This window comes from Camarhynchus parvulus, chromosome 4, assembly GCF_901933205.1.
Source record: "Camarhynchus parvulus chromosome 4, STF_HiC, whole genome shotgun sequence".
In the NCBI taxonomy this organism is placed as follows: domain Eukaryota; kingdom Metazoa; phylum Chordata; class Aves; order Passeriformes; family Thraupidae; genus Camarhynchus; species Camarhynchus parvulus.
Genome location: NC_044574.1, coordinates 27,595,211 through 27,622,737, shown reverse-complemented (window position 1 = coordinate 27,622,737; position 27,527 = coordinate 27,595,211). Strand labels below are relative to the sequence as shown.

Here is a 27,527-nt window from a genome sequence, read left to right as displayed (position 1 = left end):
TTGAAGGGTGAATATTCCTCTTATCTAATGCATGTGTCTCTACTTACATTTCAGGAAAGTTCGCTCAGGAGCCAATCCATATGCATGCAAGAAATGGAAAGTGATCTCTGAGAGAAAGGGCGGGAATCAGGTTGAAATTAAGCACCGGGTTGTTACTATTGCTGGGAAAACAAAGGTGAGCACATTTTCTTTTCTCTTGGCTGGGGATGATTAACCCTGTTCAGCAGTCCATGTGTCTGGAAATACATCACTAGAGATGAGACTCTTATCACCTCGGGGAAAACTCAAGGATCTACTCTCAGCTAGACGGGCAAGCTCCTGCTGAAGCCAAGGGGTAGAGATACACACTTTCAGGTCCTTTGAACACTGATCCGAAGTGAATCTCCACTAAGGAATATAACTGACTTAGATTTCAATAACTACCTTTTAGTGATGTAAAGTTAGTTTAGTTAATCTTGCAAATTGACTGGAATAGAAGTTGAAGAGACTGAAAAGCAGAAAAAATTGTGGGTGCAGCATTTTTTAATACATATACCAAAGTCCACCTTCTGCTTCTTTGCATTTTCTTTTACCTGATTTTTACACACTTAGGGACACAAATGTAAACTTCAGAAGGGGACTGTGCTTCTGCCATGCCATGGATTTGTGCCTTGGAGGGATTTTTGGTTGTGCAGATATCTGCAGAGCCCTTTGCTGAGCTGTTGAGGTGGTCGGGCGTTACTTTAGCACTGATGTGGTATGAAATTGCTTGATTGTTCTTTTGTAGACTGTGAGCACCCTCGTGATTCAAGCAGCAAATGTATCTGCTTTGTACAGATGTATGGCCACAAACAGGGCTGGGGCGAGTGAGAGAGTGATCTCCTTCCATGTGACCAGTAAGTGCCCCCTGCCAAGGACAGCCATGTTAAATTAATGCTATTTTGTCTGTTTGCTAAGGAGAGGAACTTCAGTGATGTTACCTGATTCCTGACCTTTATTAAATCCTTTAATTCTTTTGGATTTTAGGTTTACTTAAGGCTTTCTTTAGGCAGCCTTTAAAATTGCCAAAATTGTGATTAGTTGTACCAGCATCAGTGGTGTGGCAGGCCAGTGAAAGTGATGCAAGATGGGCACTGTTGTCCCAAGAGTGACTACTGTTGAGCTTGAGCAGTCACGTAGAAGGGCAACAGAGAAATTATGGCAGTGCCACAAAATGAGTAAAGATTTACTGTAAGAGCTAAGGCTAAAATTTTCCAAACTAGTGGCAAAGAGCTTCTGTCTCCTTAACAATCAGTCTCCATATTCATGTGCCAAAATTTTATTTTAATCAAAATCTAAAAGTGAACTATAAGATAGTGCTGAGAATCATCTTAGGTTGCTGTAAGTTTCTACAGGAAGAGTGACTGAATCCTTCATTTGATCCATTTGAAATGTATCACTTTTAATGAGATTGTACTCCTTAGAAAATTGATTAGTTGACTGACTGATTGATTTGATTGATCTATTTCAGTATTTCTTTTCCTTATTTTCAACCAGATAAGATGACAAAATCTGTATTTTCAAAATTATTTTTTCAAGTTAATGTTAGCCACAAAATACACAATCAAATAGGAATTTATTTTACTTTTTTAACTTGCAGGGGGTCTTGAAATTAATGTCCAGCCTCAGAATCAGCTGACAGAGAAGGATAACATGTCCCTGCAATGCACAGCAGACAAGTTCACCTTTGAGAAGCTGTCATGGTACAAGCTCAGCGCTCATGTTTCGCAGACTCCCTTCGGAGGGCTGCCCATGCCTGTTTGCAAGAACCTCAATGCTCTCCAGAAGCTGAATGAGACAGTCTCAAATACCAATGGTGAAAATGTCACCTTAGAGCTCATCCTTCGCAACATCTCCCTCCAAGATGGAGGGGACTATGTTTGCATTGCTCAGGACAAGAAGGCTAAAACACAGCACTGCCTGGTGAAGCACCTCACCGTTCAAGGTACAGATCTCTTACTCTGAAGCAGAATGAGTGGTTCTGTATGAAAACAATTGCAGTAGTGGCAGTTTTTGTTTTGTTCAGGCTTTGCATGTGTTTATTAATGGTGTGCTCAGTTTGTTAAATAGATTTAAACCAGTTGTAGTAACACACTCTTCTGGGGTTTGTCCAGGCAGCGGGCACTGTTTCATTAATACCAGTGAGGAAACACTGACTGAGCCGCTGTACTGTGCAAGGAGATGTGTTTGGCTTCCGCTGAAGTAATGTGTTTAGCTCAGAAACATTCTCAATTTCACTTTTCAGAACACATTTTTCTCTGTAGCTGTATACACATGTGTGTACTTGTAGCATTAATGCCATTTCTTTGTGTGACTGGCTCTTGAGTTTGGAGTAGTGCCTGTAATTTAAAACAGCCATGAGTGATACTGATTTCAGGCAACAGCAATGCAAGCTGATAATCAGTCAGCTTTCCACACAAATAGTGATGACTTTGCTTTGGGACCTAGATGTCTAGGTTGATTAGGCAGATTCAGGAAAATACTTATGCACATTCATGGTCTGTCCTGAATGGACATTTAATGGACCAAGAGTGTCAAACCTCTCATAAGGACTCTGGACACAGAAATGCGAGGGAAGCAATTTCTCAGCTACTCCCTCTTCCCTCAGCAGCCTGAGCCATTAAAAATTAATTCAGCTAAAGCAGGTTATATCAATACTGTTGAAATTTTCATGGCTATTATAATTTTTTCATGTCATGTGGAGGTTGAGCTATGATCTTAACATGAACACTGTGGCTCTTGGTCTAATCAAAGGATCTGAGACTTTGTTACTGGGACATGAACTGCTACTACTGAAAAAAATGGATCTTTTTCTTAATAAAGAGTAATTTTACTGTATTTTCGAACCAACAGAGCCCATGGCACCCACACTTGTTGGAAATCTGGAAAATCAAACAACAAATATTGGTGAAACAATAGAAGTGTCATGTGCAGTGAATGGCATTCCTCCTCCAAGCATCATGTGGTTTAAAAATAACGAGACACTTGTGGAAGATTCAGGTGAGGATTACTCATTTACTATTATCATTAAAAGGTTTTCTTTTGTGGGACTGACTGCTGATTTTCACCATGAAAAGTTTTGTTTTGAATTCTTAACAAAAGTGGCATAAAAGTAGCAAAACTAAGAATAATTTTTTTCCCAGGTATTGTTTTGAAAGATGGGAACAAAACACTAACCATCCGCCGAGTGAGGAAAGAAGATGGAGGGCTGTACACCTGCCTTGCATGCAATGTCCTTGGATGCAGCAAAGCAGTGGCTTTTTTTTCAGTGGAAGGTTGGTGTTAGCTTCTTTCCAGATTGTGCACAAAATCTTTAGAACAACTAGAAGGAAAAATCTACAGGCTATCCTGATGGGAGATCTGAAAATATACTATGAAATTTGTGAAAAGTGCTGACCATTCCTATCAAGCTCAAATTGGGTGCTGTCATAGCTGTTGAGGTTGATGCTTTTTTCTCCACTATGCTTCTTAGAGCTTTTCAACAAAAACTGGATCTTACTTGTGGTTGCAAAGAAAACTCTGCCAATCTATATTATGCTCAAACCCATACAACAGAGCTACATAAACATGCAGATATCCTGGGGCATCTCTGTTGTCTAGGTAACATAATTGTCACACTATGTTTTTTAGCATAGTATGTTGTACCTTTTGAAATTATGTAATTACTTTCACAGCATCTAAGGAAAACATTGTGAAGACTTTTTGCAGTCTGTTGTGATTGCTATCCCATTTCAGTGAAACAGGTAGTGATTTTGAGTTAGGGGACTCCAGCCTTGGTCCATCTGAAAGGAGCATTTGTGAGACCCATCTCTCACTAGTTCTAGTCCTATTGTGGCACACCAAAATACAAGTTGCAATGACAAACAATAAATGGTAGCAAGAGGTTGGTCTGCAGTGTGAGTAGCTGGGACCACGATGGACTTTCCACTCAGAGTTGCAACAAGAAGCCTCAAACTAAAAGCTCCTTGCTCTTGATATTGGATCATCCATTCATACATTAGTACATTTGCATACTTTAGTCACTGTGCCCTTCACACACCTCTGTCTTTAAAGGTTAGGCCGGTTGTCTAATCCATACCATTAAGTTAATTAAAGCAATATCATGTTGTTCTTATAGGTCCCTTTAGGATATTTAGATGTTGGGCAAAATGTTTTAATGTTTAGATGTTTAGATGATGTTGATGTAGATTTCAGTTGATATGGTAAATATGGCTGAGGCACATCTGTAGAAGTTTGAAATTTGTGTAGGACATACTGTTTCACTCCAAAAAATTTATAGTGCAGCTCATGGGGGTCATGCAATGGAGTGTGCTGCTGTATAGGAAAATCTCAGTGGTGCAAGGGATAAAATACAGGGGCATAATGTGGCAAAGAGGGGCTGAAGAGGAGACCTGCGTCAGTGCACTAAAAGGTGTTCAAATGGTATCTGCTGGCCACTATTTTACAGGAAAAGGGACATTGTAAATAAGACCTTATTATCATGTGTTCTTGTAGAAACACATTTTTCATGCCCCAGCTGAATGATATCAAGAGACAAGAGAGAGATTGTTCTCTAGGTCATTCTCACAGCTCTTTATTTTCTATATGATGAGGGGTTTCTTTTAGTTTCTAAAGAAAGAGTAATTACTTTTTGGTGTTCTAAAACCATTTTTTTCTAAAAACATTTTTTTATTCTAAAACCACTTTTTTTCCAAAATGTGGATTCTACCTTTTTTATATTTGCCAAAGGTCCAGACACTGTCTTTGGAGCAAAGTTGATGCTGAGAAATGTGATGGTGTGTAAAACAGCATGAAACTGTAATATTCAACATAAACCCCCAAGCTTTTTGTTTTGTTTTGCTTTCGTTTCCTTGCCCCATGTTGCACTTTTAAAACGAACCTTCAGAACAAGGACCTTCATTCTTTACTTTAATGAATGAACAAAACAAATATGCTTCCAACTATCACTCAAATATTCATTTATTTCTTCCCAGGCGCTGAAGAGAAAACAAATCTGGAGCTCATTATCCTCGTTGGCACTGCAGTGATTGCCATGTTCTTCTGGTTGCTTCTTGTAATCATCCTCCGGACCGTTAAGCGGGTAATGAAAAAATTCTCATACCATCCTATCAGCACTGGTCTTGCATGACAAATGAGAGCTGACTTGAGGCCTTTTGTGTTGCTTCTTTCCATTGTTCTTAAATCAACAGACACATTTTTTCTCTCCATGCCATAACATTCTTGCCTGGAACCAGGGGTGCAGAAATTTGTTTTTAATTGAACAGGCCCTTGCAAGAGAAAAATGTTTCATCGGTTCTGTTTATTAAAAAAAAGAAAAAGAAAAAGAGAGAGACAGAAAAAAAAGTGCAAGTAATTAACAATGATGACACTCATGATGACATGGTGTAGCAAAATGGTAGCCTGGCATTTCTGGGAACTAATGAAATACCCTAAAGTGAGAAAATGGCATTTTGCCTGCACATTGCCAGCAAAAAACTGTGCAACTGCAACTAATACCATTTTCCAGGCCAATGGAGGGGACATGAAGACTGGCTACTTGTCAATCATCATGGATCCTGATGAAGTCCCTATAGACGAGCACTGTGAGCGGCTCCCATATGATGCCAGCAAGTGGGAGTTTCCCAGAGACCGGCTCAAGCTAGGTGAGTTTTCATGGCATGAGCCATTTAGTGATACTGGAGGCAGCACCTTGCTGGGGGGTGTTTTGGGTCCTGGCTCACCACAGGACTGCTCTGCTGCATGATCCCTGGGTGGACTCTGTGTTCCCATTGGATATGATGCATCCTATCTACATTTTAAGTCCTCTTTTTAATTTTTGCTTCATGAACTTGCTTTGGAGTAGTTTTTTATTCTACAACTTTTTCCTGCTGTGTCAAGCAGACATGTTTGTGTTCTCACTTCAAGGTAAACCTCTTGGACGTGGAGCTTTTGGCCAGGTCATAGAAGCAGATGCATTTGGGATTGACAAAACTGCTACCTGCAAAACAGTGGCAGTGAAAATGCTTAAAGGTAAAAATAATGACTAGAATTTCAACTTGAATATACAATATAGGGATATTTTTCAACACTATAACCATTGTACCCATTGTTGTAAAAGTTAAGCATAATGGCTGTTATCAGGAAAAGTACATGCCTTTCCCTCACTGATAACTGGAGCAAAGCAGCTGTGCTTTCCTAGCTGCTGCTTTATGATTCTACTTAGGTTCAGAACATAAAGTTGCTCCTGCAATTAATTTGCATGTGTCCCTTATGCATCCTTGTTGGAAGCTTTCTGCAAGTCTCAAGACAATGGCTTAGGCACGCTCCAAACTGGGTTGTAGTTTGGAATAGCTTTCTCCTCACTTTAAATCATATTATACTGCCTCACACTTGCCACAAAATGAAATGAAAAATGAAATGTGTGATTCCCAGACACATTGTTCTGAAAGAAGATGTAATGGGGCAGCAAAATGGGGCTGCCAGCAGCTGGGGGTTGAATTCCACCTCGTGCTGTACTGGCATAGCTGACGCAGCCTACCAGCCAGCAAGGCTCTTCACTTGATGGGCTGGTTAAATACCAGAAGAGAATGGGCAGGAGGGCACAACCTTTCTGTCTGTGATGCTCCTGACCTGTGTTGCTTTACCTCTGCAGAAGGAGCAACCCATAGTGAGCACAGAGCACTTATGTCAGAGCTGAAGATACTCATTCATATTGGCCATCATCTCAACGTTGTCAATTTACTTGGAGCCTGCACAAAGCCAGGAGGTGAGTGACTTCTTAGTGGGTGAGAAGGTACTAATGAAAACCCTATTTCTACCATTTCTGCTGCATAGACAATTGAAATTCAAAATTAAGGACTGGAAAGAGTAGTTCTTTCTAACACACACCACACATACACACACACACACACACACACACACACACACACACACACACAAAAGTCTGATAGAGCAGGTCCAGAGGTGGAATAAAGGTGGAATAAGGGCCATGCAGCTCCATCCCTTATTTATTCTATCACTTTGCTTTTCTGTACTTGAGATCCATGTTTATAGTGGGCAGCCCATGTGTAACAGACTTCCAAACTAAGTCTAATATCAGATTTAACAAGTTACTCTTACTCTTGTCACCAGCTACAGGGGACTGCAAATTGGGACTTCCCCTCTCTGTCTTTGGATGGGCTGTTGGTGCCTATGTGTGTATGTGTGTAGGAGGGGAGATTGCAATTTGGAGTCCAGCTCTGGGTGGATGAATCTATTTCACTTTATAATCAGAGACAGATGTTTTGTTTAGCAAATCCAGTACTACAAACGAATCTGGAAGAAATTCAATGTAAAGTAACTCAGTAATAATTTTTCAGGGAAGCTGACTTGTTGGCTTACCAAGGGATGAAAATTTAATTTGTAAAGTTCCATGACAGAAGTCAGTAGTTGAAGGAAACATAATCCATAAATATTTATTTCCTTGTTTATTCCATAATAAAATAGAGATGGCCAGTATGTGGAACCTAGGATGAAAATTTATCCCCATATCATATGCCTATATGAAATAAATTTGAACATGAAATACCATATTTAGATTGTACATTAAGGCATCTATGTCTGAAACCAAGTGTCCTGTTTTAAATGTTTAGTACTTTAATCACCTGTAGAAAAATGCATGGATAATCACATGTGTATTCTATTGCAGAGGTTAATTGCACTGTAGCTCTTTCAAATATTTATGCTGCATCCTTACAATGTTAATTAATTTGGCTGTTATTGGCACTTCAAATATAAGCACACCACTATACTTTTTGACATATGAAATTAAGCCCATGATTTTCAAAATTGTGTGCAGATAACAGCAGAAAAAATGAATAATTTTGATGCGTTGATTAGATTTTGTTTTATTATTGATATTTTAAAAAACCTTTGGCTATTGGAATGCTCTTTGAACTGTATGCATTTCTAGGCAGAATTTATGCTCTGAGATAAGGTGGGATATAAATGGTCTAATGAATTGCTTTATGTGTTGTACAGGGCCACTTATGGTGATTGTGGAATATTGCAAGTTTGGAAATCTGTCCGCTTACCTACGGAGCAAGAGGAATGAATTTATCCCGTACAAGGTAAGGAGTCAAGGTTGACAGTGAAATGTTTGGTTTGGTGGGTTTTTTCCACACACAATGTTTCTTTTTCTAGTGCAGACTGCAGCAGCAGTCCTTGGGGACACTGAATGTCTTAGCACTTCCCATGGGAATGAGAGATGGCAAAGACATCAGAGGTCATTTAGTCTTTCCCCTGGCCCCTGCAATGTAGTTGTTTTGTTATTGTTAGCTTAAAATGTGCAAAGGAACTGGGCTTCCACTATTTCCTTTGGCAGACTGTTCTACACTTGGCTGTATCTTTCAGGAAGTTTTTTCTGATTATCAGCCTGAATTTTTTCCTTTCTTAGTTAAGCTCCAGACCACCTTAAATAACTGCACGCCTTGCTTAGTGTATATATCCATCAGATATCCATAGGTATCTGCTGTCACATGATTATCTGTTCTACTGTCCCCTTGGCTCGTTGCTGAACGAGGCTACACGTTTGTTCTGCTGTTAATAGTTTTGTATAACTGATGTAGCTCATGAGTTTACATTCAGCTTTTCACCTCCTGAGTCCTTTGCAAAAAGGAGCCCCATTACAGCACCCTGATTTGAAAGAAGTGGGAAGATGGAGACTGGCATTTTCTAACTCATTTCTGGGCGCCTCTGAGAGAAGTCTTGTTTATGGAGGGCATCCATCTGTAGGATCCATGCTCTCTGAGGGTCAGATTGCTGTATGAAGAACTTGGCTGTGTGTACCCAGCACTCAGGGTCACCCTGGGGACCCTACCCTTTTCCACCCACAGCCAAGAGGGAGGCCCCTGGCCTGTACTCTGCCATGTTGGTAGACTTGGGCCTTCCTGCAGCTGCTGTGTTTAGATCAGAGCTTCTTCCCACTGCTTGTTGGCTCTCCGGGGGGTTATTTTTCTTTATCCTTGGAGACATTGTTTACTATTTTGTATTGGCAAAGGCAACTCGCTGCATCTTCTTGTGAGGTAAAAAGATAAACAAGTATCTTGAGAGGCCTTGATGTGAGAGACAGGGTTTCATGAGAGTGCTGACCCTTGCTTACACAAGCAGTGTGAATGGGATTTGGCAGTGTTAAAAAACAGCCCTGCCAGGGAAAACATCACCAAACCAAAGCAGGAGAAAATGGAAATGTTTTGGAGGATACCTGTGGTGCTGGATTCCTCCCTAGAGGCATGCAGTGGCTTAAGGGAAGATGGAAATAAGTCAGATTTTGATGGCTATTAGGGTTTTGGCCAAGGTAGAGGTTTAGCAAAGGGCCTTTGCAGCAGCAGGAGGTAAAGCCATAGCAGTACAGAGAGGCTGGAGTGTACAAGAGGATTTGGCAGCATGCATCCACATGTTTTTCAGAAGTGGGGTGCACCAGGGGCTGAGGACACCAGCTCCTCAGTGTGCATTTAGTCACCTGCATGTGGAGATGCTGCTGGGGTTTGGCTGCGAGGTTGTGAAAGCAGGAGAAAGTTGTACTGTGGAGTGGCAGAGGGTGCTCCAGTTGGTGAGCCTGCATGGCCATGGGTTGGGTTTTGCTGGTACCATCAGTGCACCAGCCTGGTGCCCCGACCAGAGCTGCCTTGGAGCAGAGCAGCAGATCATGCCTTCACTGGTTGATCTCCCTGCCTTCCCCAGTGACCTTGGCACAGACCATAGGGAGCATCACTGCCTCTCAAGCAGAACCTTCTGGCATGCTTTCAGCTTCTGATTTTTCTCACCCTCCTCTCATATTTCTAGACCAAATGTGCCAGATTTAGGCAGGGGAAGGAGAACTATGTTGGTGATGTCTCTTCTGACCTGAAGCAACGCTTGGACAGCATCACAAGCAGCCAAAGCTCAGCAAGCTCCGGCTTTGTGGAGGAGCGGTCCCTGAGTGACGTGGAAGAGGAGGATGGTAGGATGCATCTTCTTCTGGTGTTGAAGCATGTGCCATTGGTGGGGCTGGTGAGGGACACTGGGGACTGTGTGATTTCCAAAGCTCCCTCAAAACTGTGTGTGGGGTATTCTTTGGATGACCAAAGTTCCTGAGTATGGATTATCTAAATCAGCATCCCAAACCCCTCAGCCCGAACCCAGATAATGTCCTGTATTGAAAGGGTCTGGTTTTAGTGTGAAGTTTTTGGAGATATGTCTATTTAATACCCCAATATTTTGAGGGGAAATTTCAGAGTACAAACTCTGCAGGCAGTGCAGAGAGGGATGCACCAGCATGCCAACTGGATTTCCTTAATGTCTACCCAAAAGTTAAATACTGTGAAACGCTATTTGATTCACTGCTTATTAGCAGAGAGCTTGCTTTGCCTTCCCTCTGCCCAGGTGGTCTGTCAGGAACAGGAAGCCTGAATTATCGCCTCATTCAGAGTCTCTCCAGGATGCACATATCCTCTGCAGTGGTTTCACTGATGCATTTGCCATGTTCTCCTTTGGCAGATGCAGCATGAAATGCTCACTGCTGCCATTTCAGAGGCTGCTGATTTCACCTGGGGTGAGATTAGACTAGTTGTGAGGAAAACTCTACTTCCTGTACCTCTACTGCTACTAAAAATCATTTAGTGCAAAGAATACATGAGTTATGTGAACAGGGAGAATGATCTTGCAGTTTCAATCCAATCTAATAGGTAATGTCAGGCATGCACTTCATGCATTTCCACACCATCTTGGTCCCTTTCAAGTATGCCCTGGTGTAAACATTGACCCTCTGAGCTGGAGCATTACATGAAGTATGTTGACCTGAAGGAGCCCTTATGGTGAAGGTTTGAGCCACCAGTGTTGTAGTTCCTGGTAGATGTCTGCTTAAAATCAAAAGCTGAACAAAGTCATGGAGTTGCTTATCTCAGCAGGAACTAAATGCCTAGGTATCTTTGGATATTTGAGTACATTATTCCTCCAGGTCACCAGATGATGAGGTTAGGGTTCTTCTACATTAAATCAGCAGGGCTTCTTGCCAAATCAAAGTCCTTCTCCCTATGGCGTATTCTTTTCTCATAAAGACTAGGTGGGGCTTCTCTCTCCTTGGTTTCTAAATTCATCTACTGAAACCAGAGAAAGCTTTACTGTCCTAGGAATTTGTGAGCTGAATTTTGGTTGTTTTTCTTTTGGGATTGTTTCACAAGTCTTTCCTCTGGAAATAAGCAAGGAGGCCTAGGGTATAACCCATCATCTCAAAGTTTATTTTGCACAAGACTAGTTTGATGTAAAATGGGTTGCTAGTGATAATTATAGAAAAGTGTTTGATTTGCTCTTCCAGTCCAGTGTGGCATAAGGTTCGGAGGGACTTTTACCTAACAAGCAATTATTGGTGAAATCAGTGACAAAGGGCATGTTTGACTGTCATCTGATTCTTTGCAGCTGGTCCTGAAGACCTTTGCAAGAACCCTTTGACCATGGAGGACCTCATCTGTTATAGCTTCCAGGTGGCAAGAGGAATGGAGTTCTTGGCTTCACGCAAAGTAAGGAACTTCTCAGGAAGAGTGGCATGTTATTTATTTGACTGCAGGAAGTAATGCTGTAGGTCTACAGAAGGAAACAGCATGTTCATCTTTGGACTGGCAGTCAGCCGCATCATTTTCCTTTTGCTCCAAGACATTCCCAAATCATTAATACTCCAGAGTGAAACAGCCCATGCATTTATTGACACAAATGTTAGTGATCTGTATAAGGTTTATGGGCCACCAGTTCATAGAGGAATGGTTAAGTAGTTGGAGGAGGGGAACTGACTTAAAAGGACAATTGAAGGAATTAGGGACAAATCCCTGGTAAGAGGAGCTAAAAAAGAGTAAAGGATTTTGCTCTGAGGAGGTTGCTTGTACCTTGTGCACTGGGATTGGAAGGGCAATGTGAGGAGAGACAATACTCAGCTGTGAAACTTGTGTGGATTACTCCTTGGAGAATCTCTTGCCAAGGACACCCAGGCAGTCAACAGCACCTCACCTGCATTTTCTCCTTCTAGAAGTATTTTTCTGTGGTTTGAGTCTAAATATGTAGAGTACATGTTTCAAAGGATGACAAAAAAATTCCAGCAAGAGTGAGGAATTGCCTGCAGCTGTATAGAAACAAAAACCCACTTAGAAATGAGAATAGAAAATAGAAGCAGGAAATACAACACTGCTCTAGAGTGCAGGCTAGGTGTTCAAGAGCAGACTTCAGAGTCTTTTTCTAAAAACATACTTTTGTCTGCCTCTCATATAAATCCCAATTGATGTGCAAATGTAAAAATACCTGCTTCCAGAATCTGCGGTTTCAGTCCATAGTAGAAGCAAATCTGAAGCCACTTTCAGAGCCTGATTTTTTTATTTTTTTTTTTACTTCAGGCTATTGAGGCTTGAGTTCTGAATTGTTTGGGTTGTTAGCTAAGCTGCTATTCTGCATAGGTAGAGATGTGGACTTCTTTCTCTGTAGTAAAGATTAGTTTGTGTTGGAATCAAGTCAGCATTTTAGTGTGGTGTTTTTCAGAGAAATAGTGGGCTACACAGATTTGAGTGGACCTAAGTAAATCTAAAGGTAATCAGATCTGAACCTGTTTTGTGTTAGCTTCTTAGGATAATTAATTAGCTAACTTCAAAGGCCCTCTCTGCACAGTGGATAAACAGACGTATGTTTGGACTTGGGAACACAAGTCTCCCTGAGCCAAATCAGTTGTGACCATCAAAAAAGCACTTAAAATCAGCAACTGTTGATGCTGAGGTTTCTTTTTCTTAAAAGGTTTTAAGAATTATCTGGCCTTTGAGGGTAGGAGAGCACATATGTGAAAGAAATCAGCCCTGTGGACAGAGCTGTGACGACAGGCAGCACATGAAGTTGTTTACTTCTCTTTGCAGTGCATCCACAGGGACCTGGCTGCTCGTAATATCCTCTTGTCAGACAATAACGTGGTCAAAATCTGTGATTTTGGCTTGGCTCGAGACATCTACAAAGACCCAGATTACGTCAGAAAAGGAGATGTAAGTTTCAGATTATCTGTTTAAGAGAGAATTGATATGAAATCAAGACTTCTTTTTTCTTTTTTTCCCTTAAAGAGATTTTTGGAAACTCAGTGTTTTGCTAAACTGTGATACCATTTTGTTTATGGAAATGCTTTTAGGCCAGACTACCCCTAAAATGGATGGCACCGGAAACCATTTTTGATAGAGTATATACCATTCAGAGTGATGTATGGTCCTTTGGAGTTCTGCTGTGGGAAATATTTTCATTAGGTGAGTCGCTTTAATTTTACTGAGCCATCTCTAAACAAAAGAGTCTGAAGAAAGCAAAGTGTTCTTGGAACCTCTGTAGCATTTTCTTTTTACTTCTTGAAAAATTCCTGTATATTTTCTTCATCAAAATAAAATAGTCAAATTTTCTTTAAAATGCAAATGTAGGAACATGGGCTTGAAATGCTTCTTCATACAATTTCAGTATGTGATGATGTGCCTCATTTACTCAGTCAGTTGCTGTTTCCATCATAAATATAAATTGTTTACGCATCCAAATACACCAAATTGTCTTATTAACACAAACCATAGCAAGTTATTTGCTTGAAAATGAATCCCAGAATTTAAGAGTCTAATGCATTAAAATGACTGTTGCTTTCATTTTAGGCGCATCACCGTACCCTGGGGTGAAAATTGATGAGGAATTTTGCAGAAGACTGAAAGAAGGAACAAGAATGAGAGCACCAGATTATACAACACCAGAAATGTGAGAAACTCTTCTCCCATCTGCCCACATTTACCCCACACTACTAGCAGGTGCCAGGAGCAAGCAATGGGTGCTGTTTTCTTCACACTGGTATTTTAATTGGTTTTGTCATTCCAGGTACCAAACAATGTTGGATTGCTGGCATGGAGATCCTAAGCAGAGACCAACTTTTTCAGAGCTGGTGGAGCACCTGGGGAATTTACTGCAAGCCAATGTCCGTCAGGTACGTGACCCGTATTCTCTGTGGCTAAAACCACTGGCTGAATCTGTCCTGTCCTGCCAGCCATCACAGCATTCCATAGCTGGGCACTGTCTGCTGGAGCTGTCAGGGAGCCTGGGCTTCTTCTGCTGCCCCCATTACTGACCAGCAGTTGGGTCTCTGACTAGCAGAGAGTGACTGGTGGTGTAAAGATCCCAGAAGTTGTGCTCTAGTAAACAAAAGCCCCTCTCCCCTGCCAGCAAAGCTGCCCATGACACTCCTGCTGTCTCTGCTGGGGAGTTGTTGGCACAGGCTCAGTTCCCTGCTCTGCTGCTGATTTCTCTGCTGGCTGCAGAGGCATTCCAGCAGGTAGCTCCTGTTGATCTTACTGTGCCAAAGATGGTTATCTTTTTGTATGTGAGGGTGTGGGCTGCAATGCTTTTAATGACTATCCTGGAAAACAAGGATATAAGAACTTCATTGCCTGTGAGCAGCTCCATGCAAATTAATGTGGTAAGGCATGACCTGTGTGCAAGCATTGCAGTCAGAGAGCCCACTGTGACCAGGTGGGGACATGGGCCTCCCTCCCAAGCTCTCCATCTTGTGGCTTCCTCTTCAGTTACCATGGAAGTGGACAAGGCCAGGGCCATAGATGTGAGCCCACTGAATGAAGGAGGATGGATTTGGCTGTGTGCTCCATATTAAACAGACTCTCCCTTTCTAACTTCTGTGATAATGGGAATTGTGCTGCCCTTCTAAACTGTCAGGTTCATTTTCTTTGTGGCATTGGGATTCAAACGTTAATGAGATCTACTTTTATTTTTTCAAAGACATCAATAAAAAGTCCAGTTTATACATTATGTTACAGTATATAATATAAAAACCTATTAAAAAAATTAAAACTACTTGGATGTGGTTCTTATTAAACTTCCTTCTTTTAATGTAGCTGCTCCTGCAAAGGTGGTATAATGTTCATAGTTTAATAAAACACCCACCCTGTTGAGCTGATGCATTCTCCATGTACGTGCATGTATCTGTTTATGTCTGTGTGTCTCTGTAGCCTATTTAATTTTTGTGTTTTTTCACTGCATTCTACAGGATGGTAAAGACTACGTTGTCCTTCCTTTGTCAGTATCATTGAATATGGAAGAGGATTCGGGTCTCTCTCTCCCAACTTCACCTGCTTCCTGTAGGGAGGAAGAGGAAGTCTGTGATCCTAAATTCCATTATGACAACACAGCAGGAATTAGGTATTTTATATGGTGGACATCCTACTGGGGCCTCTGGGAAGGTTTTGTTCATGCTGGGGGAAGGGAAAATGAAAGGAAGAGGCTTCAGCTGCCTGGTCCATATTTAACCTTCTCCATAGGGATAAGAAGGAATCTGTAAAGCTTTTGTAGGCAAAAGCTAGTTTCTTACCTTCCCAATTAGTGATTTTCTTATTTATTTTTATTGTTGCTACCCTTTCAAGACTTGGTATTCTCATTCAAAAAAAGCAAAACCCATGAAAATATCTGTTGTTTGTTTTTTAAGAACCAGAATATAGAGAAGGTTTTACTGATCCAATTCAGTTGTGTTTGCAGTGTTCTTGTGTTGCAGCTGCCAAGAACGTTAATGATGATAGATCTATCATTAATAACCTCTCTGGCATTTCTCCTCCTAAAGTGAAACATTGGAAAACAGGTCATGAATTGATGGCCAAGGAGAATGTGACATAAATAGTATTGTCACTGTTTTTGTCCACTGCTTCCTTCTGGTGGGCATCCTCAATGGGAGATGCTGTTGGGTATCATGGCAGAGGTGACCTTCCACTAAGGAGTTTGTACTATTGCACTTCAGGGCTTATGTTGGACCCTTTGAGGACCTCTGGCATGGGATGTAAGAGAGAAAGGAATTTTCTCATGCAATGCAGCCACTGAGATGCTGGGAGCCCTGGATTGTTCATGCAGTCTCAGAAGAGGGAGGGTGGAAAGAGCAGTGTGAACACCAGGGTGGGGACGGACTCTGTTCACAGGTTTCATGTGGTTTCCATGAAGCAGAGCCCTCTGCCTCACTGCTTGTATCATAACCACCACAGACTTGGGGTAGAACAGGATAACATTTTTATGTGGTCCTAGAAAAGGCACAATCCATTTCACACTTTGGGTGAACTTATAGTCCTGCAGCTGAACTCTCAACCCCATGTTTTAGTAGTGGGGCAGTTCAAACTGTACGTGTTTAAAAGAAAAAAACCCATGATTTAGCACTGAAAAGATCACACTTATTTTCCACTTTTAATACTTCCTATATGGCTTTTCTTGTCCCCATTTCCTGTTATGAACAGAAGTAAAAGCACTCTGTCGACATTTTAAGGAGACTTTGAATCTCTTTTACTCTCATCTTATATTGTGACAGGATTGTGAAAGCATTTGTGGCAACCATGCTAGGAGAGGCAAAGTTAGGAGAGTAAGTCATGCTTAGGGGCTTTATTCTTATGTTCTGGTAGCTGAAAATGATTTTGTAGGCATGGATCTTTCTATGCTGGTAGTGGAAAACATTTGGAAAATGTGGAAATGCCTACAGGAAAACAAATTAACTACAAATGGCCAGCATGGAATTGTCAAGAACAAATCAAGTCACAATAATCTGAGTTTCATTTTTAGGGAGAATAATTGACCTGGATGATAGCAGAGAAGATGCATTTTGATGCATCTACAACAACTCTTGTAGGTTGGCTCTTGTCTGGGCTGAGCAGAGTTGGGTCTCCCATACTTGGGAGGTCATTCAGATAAAGGCTGGGCTTCTCAACCCTCACCACCCTGGAAAACTGGCCGTGCATTTCTATGCCTATGTGTGTGTGCAATGCAGGCACACAGGGAGCTTCCAAACACAGAAGGCAAGTTGTGGAATGAACTTCTAGTTGTACAAGATCAGGGTGTCCAGGAGAGTGCATGGACTAGATTGTCCATTTGATGGTTTGGTCCTGGAAGTGTTGGATGGGAAACAGATTAGATACCACTGCAAAGGAGCAGAAGACATGGCCAGTGCAGAGAGCTTGAAAGAACTGGTTTTGTTAAGTTTAGGAAGAGAAAATGGAGAGGGAATATAGTAGCTGTTTTCAGTGTATGAAAATTTGCTCCAAAGAGGGTGTTAAATAATTGTTATGTGTCCCCAGCATTAGGACAAATTTTATTTGAGCAAATACTTTTAATATTTTTAAATTAAATAAATAATAATATTTAATATTTGAAAAATGTTCTGAATTGTGATTGAGTACTGGACCAGGCTACTTAAGGAACTTGTAAAATCCCCACCAATTTAAATAAATGTGTATTGGAGATAAGCAGGATTCAGCAAAGCTAGAATGGGAAAAGAGGGGAATAATGCTCTTAATTGTCTCCAGCTTTGCACTTCAAGTGGATGCAGGTTACTGTACTAACTCCATGGCTTTTCCTTCATTAGCTGTTAAGAACATAAATTGGCCCCATTTTACTGGGACACCATCCATTTCATTCCATTTTCACTTAGGCAGAAAGCTGAAGGTGCCGTTTTGTTTGCTGTGTTAGTATCTCCATGAAAGTAAATTTTATTTTTTTGTCCAATATTTTTTATGGATGTCATCCTGAACCAGAGGACTTCTTTTGGAGAAGAGCCTTCAAGAGAGATTTAGCACTCCCTGTCCTGATCCCCACGGCTTCAGGGCAGCAGTGTGCTGACTCTGCTGTTGTTGTCCTATGTCCAGCCAGGGGTCTCAGAAGTGCAGTCCAAAGAAAGAGACACACGTCTGTGCTCCTGGCTTCTCTGTTTATTATAGTTCTAAGCAAAGCTTGCAGGAAGTTAAGCCCTCCAGTGTAAATGAGGAAAGGAGCTGTTTTCTCAAAGCCATTTCTTAGAATTTGCTCAGAGATCAATATTGTCAGGAGCAAAAGGTCAGAAATATGCCACTTTCTAGGCTGTTCATCCCTTTCAATAAATAGATATTTTGAAGTTTGCATAATATGTTTTGACAAAAGGATTAACTTCTCTGAAGAGAGATAAAAGGATTCTGATATCATTGTGCTGTTTGCAGCCAAGTTGTGGATAGCAGACACAAGGTTTTTTTTGTTTTGTTTACTTTGCAGTCAGTACCGACAAGGTAGCAAGAGAAAAAGCCGCCCCGCGAGTGTGAAAACATTTGAAGATGTCCCATTGGTAACCACTGTAAAAGTTGTTCAGGAGGTGAGTTTGTCTATTTATACATACTTTCCTTCTGTTGATACATTTTATTTTATTTTTTTGGTGGCTTTTATATTTTTCCATTTAATGCATTTCCAACACCTTTGCAGGAAAACCAGACAGATAGTGGGATGGTTCTTGCATCTGAAGAGCTGAAGGCATTGGAAGAGAGTGAAAAACAAGTGAAAATACCCTTTAGGTAAGGCTTGGGCTGCACATAGAATTGAATATGACCTTTTACTGCAGTATGTCAGAAGACTGATGATTGGTTTCTAAAATTGTTTGGAAGAAAAATATCTTTTCTTAAAGTATTTTCAAAACCAGAAAGCAAAATTGTGCCCAACATGCCTGGTCATCTGCATTTGGTATTAGGAGAGGGGAGGTAATGCAGCTTTTGGAAGCCTCAGTCAGCACCCAGAAAGGACTTGTATTTGTCAGCTGCGATAGGATCAACCACCCCTTGAAGGTACTGAGCTGGTGCACACAACTGAGCACATAAAGACCTGTCTGAACTGACGAAACTGATGAACAGCTCTTGTTTTTTTGTTTGCTTTTTCTTTTTTTTTTTTCCTTATAGCTGGCACTCAAGTTTTCAGGATGTTCCTGGGTGTATTTTCAGAGCAAGTGTAGGGGTTTCATTGTGAAGTTCACAGGAAGCACAGTGGCACTCATGGAGCTGAAACCTCATGTATGCCCTCTGAGAGCTTCTCAGGAATTATTTTTTTCCAGAACAACTTCAGTGCAGATGAAGATATACTGCAGAAGATATACAATTGCACCACAGCTGAAGTAAAGCCTCTAAAAGCTTTCTCTCCATTTCATCTGCGGTCGCAATCTAACTCCTTGTATCGTCGTAAAATTAAACATCTTTTTCATGCATTAGTGAAGTTAGGGCATATGAAAAGGTCTTTCCTTATAATCAAATGCATGTTTAAAAAGGCTTGAAGCCAGGTTTAAGAACAGCCTCTTGCTTTGGTTGCTGCTGTGATGGAAAGCAGCTGCCATCCAGAGTCACCCACCTGCCCTCCAGAAGACACAGCTCTCTCAGCCCTGTTTCTGATTGTTTTTTGCAGCACACTGGTGCCCAGCAAGAGTAACGAGTCCGTCATGTCTGAGGCCTCCAACCAGACGAGTGGGTACCAGTCGGGATACCACTCGGATGACATGGACACCACCGTGTACTCCAGCGAGGAGACTGAGCTCCTGTGTGCGCAGGAGGCGTCGCCGCCGCTCTGCCGCGCCCACGGGCTCCCCTACGAGAGCCCCGCGCCGCTCTAGGCTGAAGCTGGCAGCTCCAGCTCCCCCTGGGATGTGCCTTCATTGCCTGGGCTGGTGGTATCCAGGTTTGATGTATTGAAAGATGGCATCCATAGGACTAAGAAACAACACTTATTTTTCCTGAAGATGATGCAGAAGCATCTGGCAGCAAAACTGCTCCGTGCCAGGCCGGGGCTCTTTCCTCAAGAGACACTGGTGGCTGAGGGTGCCACCAGAGCCCTGGCTGTGCTGTGTGGGCTGTGCCAACCCCATGGCACAGGCTGAGCCAGGTGATGTCGAGCATCTGCCTGATGCAGACGGCAGCATGGCATTCGACTTAACTGTTCCTACTTGTACGAAATAATGGCACATCCCTGCTTTTGTGGGGCTTTTTTTGTTTGTTTTTCCCCTTGTGGCTGGACTCCAGGAAGGAAACAGCACGGCACTGGCTTCTTGTTTCTCAGAGTTATTCCTTGCTTGTACCTTCACAAACAAAAAAAGGAACCTCCAGCTCAAGGCTCTGGCACTCTGACGGCCTGAGACTAAACATAGGCTGGGCTAAATATAGGTGTGGGTGATGGTCTCTGTCCTTGGCAGAGGAAAAAGGCTGCTGTACAAGTCCTCATGAGTTGCATTTTCTCAGTAAAGTTTGTTAGTAGGGAGAAGACAGAGCACTGAGCCAAGGGATGGGACTCAAATAGCAGGGCCATGCCTGACCTCTGCTCCCCTTTCATCCCCAGCACCCTCACTCATGCCTACCTGCCTCTGAGCTGCCTGAAACTGCTGCAGAAAATACTCCCCTCCCCTCAGATCACCATTTGGGCAGCCTCTGCAACAGGTAGAAAAGGCAATATCATTTACTCCAGGACCACAGGAAGCACTGTGGTTCTGGTGGGGCATCCTGAGGGCACCCTACCTTCTCATCTCATCCCCCCTCCCTCAGATTTAGGTCTGACTCTTTGACTTTGAAAACTCAAAGTCTGTTTGCAGTGGCAGAGATCTCAGTTTATGTAGCCTTGGGAATCCGTGACTGGTTTCATGGCAGCTCTGATCTTCTTTGAGTGATGAAATTGTGCCTAATTGTTGGACAACTTCTTACCTGTGCTCTTGTAGTCCCAGAACTCTGTTGATAGACACAATGAGGACTACAGGATTTTAAAATGTAAAGCTATTTCTACTGAGTTCTTTTTGTATTTTTATAAGTATTTTTTTGTTTGTACTTACTATAATGTCAAATGCTGGGAACCATGAATATAAGGCATATACAGTATTTATAGCCTCTTTATGTAGAAATAAATGTAATATATTAAAATATAAATATATATTATATAACAGATATTTTACTATTCACATTTTGTATCTGTGTTCTGTAGCATTGAAAAGGTCACAAAATTTTTTAATAGCTAAAACTTTTCACTTTATTAAAAGGGACTGGAAATTTAGACCTGGGGGCTACAAGTAGGTTTGTTTTCTTTTGTTATATCTGTTGACGGGGAAGATTCTAAAATATTACTTGTTTCAAGCCTACAAACATGTAGTAGGCGCATGTGGTAAAGGAACTTGAGTGATTTTTAGCAGTTGGCAATAAATACCTTTAGAGAAATGGCCAGAGGAAGAGACTGCTTGTACGAGCTGAATCTCCCCTGAGAAAGTTTATTATGTTCCTTTGGGGATGGTTGATCTAATTGTATTGTGGCTTTTGCCTGGGGAGTGGCATTTTCCCTTAAAGCCTTATTCATCTTTTCCCACTTTTGTTTCTCCTAGTTCACTTCTCACAGACTAAATGTTGTCCCTGCTCTTGTGCACTGAAGTCTTTCTTTATTTTAAACCTGTACTTAAAGCTCCTACCTTTTCACTCTGTTGTCCAATTTTTGACTTTCTCTTCTGCACTGTGTAGGCCTTTGTTCTGAGGGCAAGGCTGTCCACTGCTAGGGACATAACAGCTTATGCTAAAAAACAGTGCAAGGGAAGTTAAGCCACAAACTACAGACTGCAGACTTTAATTCAGCTTCTCTTTATTGCAGTTTGAAATGAGACAGGCTACTGCATAGTGAGAACATTTGTCTAGGAAGTGAGAGATCTCACTGCTAAATTCTTCTCAGGCTGAACGCGGACCTAATGCTCTCTACACATTATGTGCATTACCCAAATACAAGGCTCTGAGATGTTAAGCTGTAAATGTTTCTCCATTCCTCCCCCTAAATGTAAAGCATTTTATAGCCAGGAAATCAGGAGCAGGGAGGTCAGACAGAAAAAAAGGAAGAGGCTTCCTAGATCACGCGTAAGGGCTTCTAGGAAGGATTTCACATATATATTTGACATTTGCCTTGCTTCCCAGGCAAGAGTCTAGCCAGCAGAGTATGCTCAGCAGACAATGCCACATCCTTTAACATCCTCCCTCTGCAATACTTTTCAATATCTTTAATGAAAGTGCTCTTCTATGTATTATTACACCATGGACATGAAATACTGACACTAGCAGGACCTTGACAAGCCATATGTTGGAGAGTCCTGACACTGAGGTGGAGAGGAAAATGTGTCATTGATATCCATCTGCCCTAGACCTGCATTCTTCAAGGTTTGGGATGTTCAATGTAGACATCTCATTTCGTAGCTTTTTCCCCTGCCACATACACACAGTCAGATATCTATGTGCTCACGGTACCTTTGGAACAGCCTCCCACCACAATGCAGACTAATGAAGTTTCAAGACATAGCCATGTCAGTTACTAAGTTCACACTTAAAATCCTTGTCAGCCAATTAAGATCTCTGCTGGGTCCAAATAGTTTTAAATATGCCTGGAAAATGTGGCAACTGCACACACCTGCTTTAGGAAAGGAAATTAGTTTCTAAAAAAATCAATCCCAACCATATAATCACTGTCAGAAGCAAGCAAAGGTTCTATAAATGTGTTCATATCTTTGGCATCCAGTAACACAATTCTTTTCTTGAACCATGGCCATTACATCCTTTAAAACACCTGGACTTTTTGTTGTATTCTGAATACAGCACATTCAGCTAAACCCTAGTCATGCCACATCTGTCTTTGAGATGCTTTAAATTCCAAACGGGATATTTTCAATTAAACAACAGACATATAATGCACAGATTTGCAAATGCCTTGCAAACCAGTCCCAGCTTTATCTCTATCCTGCAGCCATGCAGCAAAGTGTCAACATTTGATCAGCATCCTTATCCATGAAATTCAGCCTGGATCTGAGCCCAGTGAGCTAGAAAAAATAGAAGGGACACTTAGGAAATTATGTATCCAAACATATCACTGTGAGCAGCTGGGCTGGAGTGAGGAGAAACAGTGATGGGATTGACTTCTCTTGTTCAGAGGAACTGCCAGAGTGAGCAGTAATTGCAGGTGGGTTAGGATGTGGGCAATCAAGCACAGCCATGCCAGAAATAGGCAGTGTCATGCCTTGGAGATGGCTCATGTCAGCCCTTATCAATGTAAACACAGCCCACCTGAAGAATGCAGGGGTGTTCAAGAATAGTAGGTGGGCCCTTCTCCCTGCAGGAGATACTGTAACATGTATCTCATCATTTGCATGGAAATGTCTGGGCAAATCCAGTCCTTGCCTAAATTTTTCTTATGAATGCCTCTCCATTTGCAAACAAGTGCATTTCACATGAGAAAAAAATGTTAGGATGATGCTCCATGTCTTCTGATGTGGTCATCCCAAAAGACCATGCCTGGATACTTTTGGGACAGAGTGCTTATTAATTCCTAAGTGCTTATTAATTCAGAGTGTTTATTAAAAGCAGCATGCGACTAAAATCACTGCAATCAGAGCTGCTGACATTGGGGGCAAAAATTTCCTCTCCATGGCATCTCTTTTTATGGTTCCAAGACTGGAAAACATAACTGGGTAGCATGGATAGCCTCCAGATATAAAGCTGGAATTTGCTATTTTTATGCAAAACATTCCCAAACCGTGAATCATCTGAGGTTTCCCCTCATCACTGATACTTGAGTACACACCCTGTGTTACCTCGCAGTGTGGGACCTCACAGAGCAACAGCAAGGGCAAGGAAAACAAAGTTAACGTTTGTTCTTTCTAATTGACAAATTTATTAGGGACAGAAGTTAACCAGCAAAGACCTTTTCTTTGGACTTCTGCCCTGTATTTTTATTCTGCCTGGCTGAGTGCTGCATTCTGTGTTGTAATATATGTCCTCAGCTCCTCAACCCCTGACATTCAGGCTGATTAAGTCCCAGAAGGTCATTGGGAAACATAGCACGGGCTTGTAACATATGGTGCTGATAAACATCTCAGCATCAGAGATAAGGAGCTGCTCAGTGTAATCTTAGGAAGCTCAGGTTTTGTTGCCATAAAACTGTACAATGTAAAGCCTAATCCCTACACAGGTTTAATTAGCTGTTAAATATATCAGATCCATGATGAAGGGTGTTCTGGTTACCTAGACATTGTTCACTGGCTGCCACCAGTTGGTTCAAATGTGAGGTATCTCTGCCCTGCAGCTTGTTGGGGTGACATGTTATGGTGAATGATGACTGCTCTGTAAGTTTTGGGGAGGAGTGGGGGGGAAATTAACTCAATTTCCAGACCCAGCTGTAAGGTCAGACACAGCCTCTGGTGCTATGTAAAATGGCACTGCCATGTGGTTTCCTAAGCCCTGGTGAAAAAAAAAAAAAAAAAAAAAACTTTCTCAAAAGGTGGAACATATGAAATGAAGTTCAGTTATCTTTTCCAAGGAAAGCTGAATCTGTTCACCATCCTGCAAAGCTGTTTCCCTGGGCTCCATGCTGCTCTCTCTTTCAGTATAGTCATGCTAAGTGGTGTGATTAGAAATGGTTTCACAAAGAGAGTTTATTTTTATTTCTCTTGGTCTGTTTTCACACTACAGTCAGAAGCATGATTGCCACTCATTGTAGATAGACATAAGGTATTTTTCATCCTGCCCAGCTAAGCAGCAGTACCAGTGAGGGTTTGACTTCTGCTTGGCCCAGCGTAGCCCATTATTGTGATGGTGCCATGACAGTGGGGCACAGCAAAGTCTGTGCTGCTGCCACCAAGCTCACTAGCAGGATGTCAGCCACAGGGTAACCTTTGTATGTGCTGAAGGCACACCTTCAGCTGCATCTCCCCGTCTGGGATTAACCAGAGGAATACAAGTCATGTCTGGTTGCTGGAGTTTCTTGCACTTCTTGGTGTATTCCACTCCCCTGTTGTGTCATGTACTGCAGCAGCAAAGGTTATCTGTCATGTTTCACCTCTATCAGACTCGTTTGAGGCTGAAGATGGCAGGTTATTTTCCACCATTATTCCCAGTGTACCGGACCCTGGTTAACTCTGCAGCTGATGGGGGCCAGCAGGCAGCAGTGGCCTTGCTTTAGGGACTGACACTCTGCCTGGGCTGAGCAGTGCTGCCTTGCATGGCGCAGAGGAGAGGAGCCAGGAACTGAAAGAAAGTTTTAATTATTGTGTACATCCTTTTCAAATATGCATAGGTCCTGGAGAGCTTTAGCATCAGGAACCGAGGAAGAGCAAAGGGGTTTTGCTTGTTAGAGACCTTCAGGTTGCACTGTTGGATTGGAAGACCAGCACTGCTTTCTGCTAGTTATGTAGAGGCTACTTTATAGTGCATATTTCATGCAGAAATATGCCCCTTTATTCCTAGGAAGGATAATTCCTGAAGTTTTCCAGGTTTTCACTTGTAGACTTGCTCCATTTATTTCTCTGTTCATCATGTTCAGGCTATGGTTTAAGAGCTGATCAGTTGGGCAAGGCATCTGAAGCGGCAATGGGCCCTTGTGTTTAATATCCGTTGATGGATTTTCCACTTTTTGAACTCATGTGTAACCCTTAACAACTGCAACATCCCACAGCAAGAGCTGTTTGCATGTACATTTTCCCTTGGTGGCCCAAACTATTTTCCAGCACATTGATCAAGTTTTCCCTACTCATTCTCATCGTGGATTTATGGACAGCTATCCCCCAGTCCTTCCCTTTGAAGTCAGAGTATTCCTGTAAAATGTGTTTGCATCTCCCCAAACCTGTAAACAGGGCCCCTTGGTGAGAAGGTGACATCTGTCTGGCATGATTCCCAAGCAGGTCTCCACAAGATATGTGGTTTCCGTGGGGAGGAAGGAGGCTGTGGGACAGGCAGCAGAGGGCCGTGCTTTGTCCAGCGCTCCGCGTGACGGACGGACGGACGGACAGACCGCGGCACTGGCGAGCATCAGTCAATGTCAAGACCCGGCTTTTCCGGCACCTTCCCCGTGCTGTTATTTTTGGCTGGTGAAAGGTTTCCAGGGGCTGGGCTGGGCTGGTCTCCCATGGGCAGCGTCGCCCTGCTCCCAGGCTGTTTGTGCTGGCTCCTGGCTGGCTGCAGGCAGGGATAAGAGGCAGCAGGCAGGGGCTGGATAACTGAAATGCAGCACAAACAGCAGCACCGTGAACCAGCCAAAGAGAGGGAAAGCCAGCCCTATCTTATCAGTTACTTACTGAGTTAAGACTCAGGGGTATAAAAGCTCTCTTTAAACTCTGGGTAATACCCATAAACAGAGCTCTTAGGAGATAACTTCACCAGCAGAACTTTTTAGGTGCACTTATGTGTAGTTTTGTATTACAATCACAAAGACATCTTTATATTGTCTGATAAACTTCTTAAACTGGCAACAACTATTTAGCATTTCAGTATACTTCAGTACTAAAACAGCAGGGAGTGTGCAGCTAAAGCAATACAATTATTAATGTATGTTTGCTAATGCTCTCAGAACAATGGCTTTAGTCATTTCCAGCCTGCTCCCGGGCTAATGTTGCTAATTTTTCAGGAGGATTATTGAGTTTTATTAGCAATTTGCTTCTTAGTATAATTATATAGCTATTAGAGAAATCAATATTGTATCATGCAGTGTCCCTTAATAGCTATAGTTTGTAGAGTCTGTTATGGGGCCAGCTTTGAAAGCAAATAAGGAGTAATCTTTATAATTCTGCTGAAACTGGGCTTTGTGTGATGAGATAGTTGTCTTAGACATTGAGGAAAAGGTTGCAAAATCTGCCCACAGTCTTAAATTTTTGCATTTAATTAACAGTTTTACAAGTAGACTGTAGAAAAACACTGCTGTATATTTAAAAAATTTCCCCCCCTTCTGACTCCTAAATATCATTAAAATTCCTGACCATTACCTAGCTTTCAAGCAAATTAATATATTAATCTAAACATGTATATTCAAATCACCATGCCATAAACATTTTTGTTAATTATTCCAAAAATTCACTAGCCTAATGAAGAATACTTCACCACAGAAATATCTGTGATAGATTTCTCATCTGAGTTGATGAAGTGCTTTTTATTTTTCTTTTTTTTTTTTATATGATGCTTTTTCTTTTTTAAGAGCATATTCCTAGGTTTGGGCATATTAGAGTCCATCAGAGTTTAAATATCATGGTAAAAAATGCAAGGTGCATCCCAGGCAGTTCTTGTTTCACAAGCTGTACTTGTGAAACACATATATGTACTTTCACTGTAGCTCAACTCAGCATTTCTGACTCAATGTCAGAGTAAGTGTCAGAGTTGGACAGTTTCTTCATCAGAAGAAACTCCCCTAACTTTGGCTTAGGACTCTTGGGCTTAACCCTTACCCCATGTTCTATGGGGTTTTTTGTGCCAGCAGAGGATTGAGCTGACTGAAAAACAAATTGGGGTGGAGTTATTTGGTTGGTTGACTGGTTTTCTCAGGTTATTTTGAACTCAGCTCCCAGGACATGGATTACTGAGCATCACAGCTGCAAAAAGGGATGTGGCAGCTGCAGGAGGGAAAGCTGTGGATGCTGGCAGTAGTGGAGAGGCACAGCTTCCAGCCTTCCTCCAGCTAACACTGCTTGTGAAACTAAAACCACTGCAACCTTTTTGAGATGTAGCACAGTGTGTCTACGCGGCTGTGAGCTGCAAATGGGAGAGAGTCACCCACTGCTCCATTCTGAGGCATTTTCTAAAATGGTAGGAAAGACATTTTCCTCTGTCCACTCTGTTCTTGTGTTTTCTTCAGTAGCTGAAGGAACTTCAAGTAAACCTGAAGATATTCCTTCAGATGTGTAAAAGTCTTCATCAAAAGAGTTCTCTGCATTCCTTTTATTTGTG

At 41.9% G+C, this 27,527-nt stretch overlaps 1 protein-coding gene across 1 annotated transcript in view; it reads left to right on the top strand.

The window, feature by feature from the left end:
• The window catches only part of KDR (kinase insert domain receptor), a 30,242-nt gene extending 9,345 nt beyond the window's left edge, over positions 1-20,897 (top strand). Inside the window, exons 11-30 of the mRNA XM_030948171.1 lie at positions 55-175; positions 767-875; positions 1,619-1,963; positions 2,872-3,018; positions 3,162-3,293; positions 4,992-5,098; positions 5,525-5,660; positions 5,923-6,027; positions 6,650-6,763; positions 8,017-8,105; positions 9,820-9,976; positions 11,431-11,531; positions 12,900-13,022; positions 13,163-13,274; positions 13,659-13,758; positions 13,876-13,981; positions 15,056-15,207; positions 18,058-18,154; positions 18,262-18,350; positions 19,225-20,897. Coding sequence (XP_030804031.1) covers positions 55-175; positions 767-875; positions 1,619-1,963; positions 2,872-3,018; positions 3,162-3,293; positions 4,992-5,098; positions 5,525-5,660; positions 5,923-6,027; positions 6,650-6,763; positions 8,017-8,105; positions 9,820-9,976; positions 11,431-11,531; positions 12,900-13,022; positions 13,163-13,274; positions 13,659-13,758; positions 13,876-13,981; positions 15,056-15,207; positions 18,058-18,154; positions 18,262-18,350; positions 19,225-19,429 — 2,647 coding nt within the window. The 3' untranslated portion in view covers positions 19,430-20,897. The remainder of the gene's footprint in view (positions 1-54; positions 176-766; positions 876-1,618; positions 1,964-2,871; positions 3,019-3,161; positions 3,294-4,991; positions 5,099-5,524; positions 5,661-5,922; positions 6,028-6,649; positions 6,764-8,016; positions 8,106-9,819; positions 9,977-11,430; positions 11,532-12,899; positions 13,023-13,162; positions 13,275-13,658; positions 13,759-13,875; positions 13,982-15,055; positions 15,208-18,057; positions 18,155-18,261; positions 18,351-19,224) is intronic.
• The last annotated feature ends 6,630 nt before the right edge of the window (positions 20,898-27,527 follow it).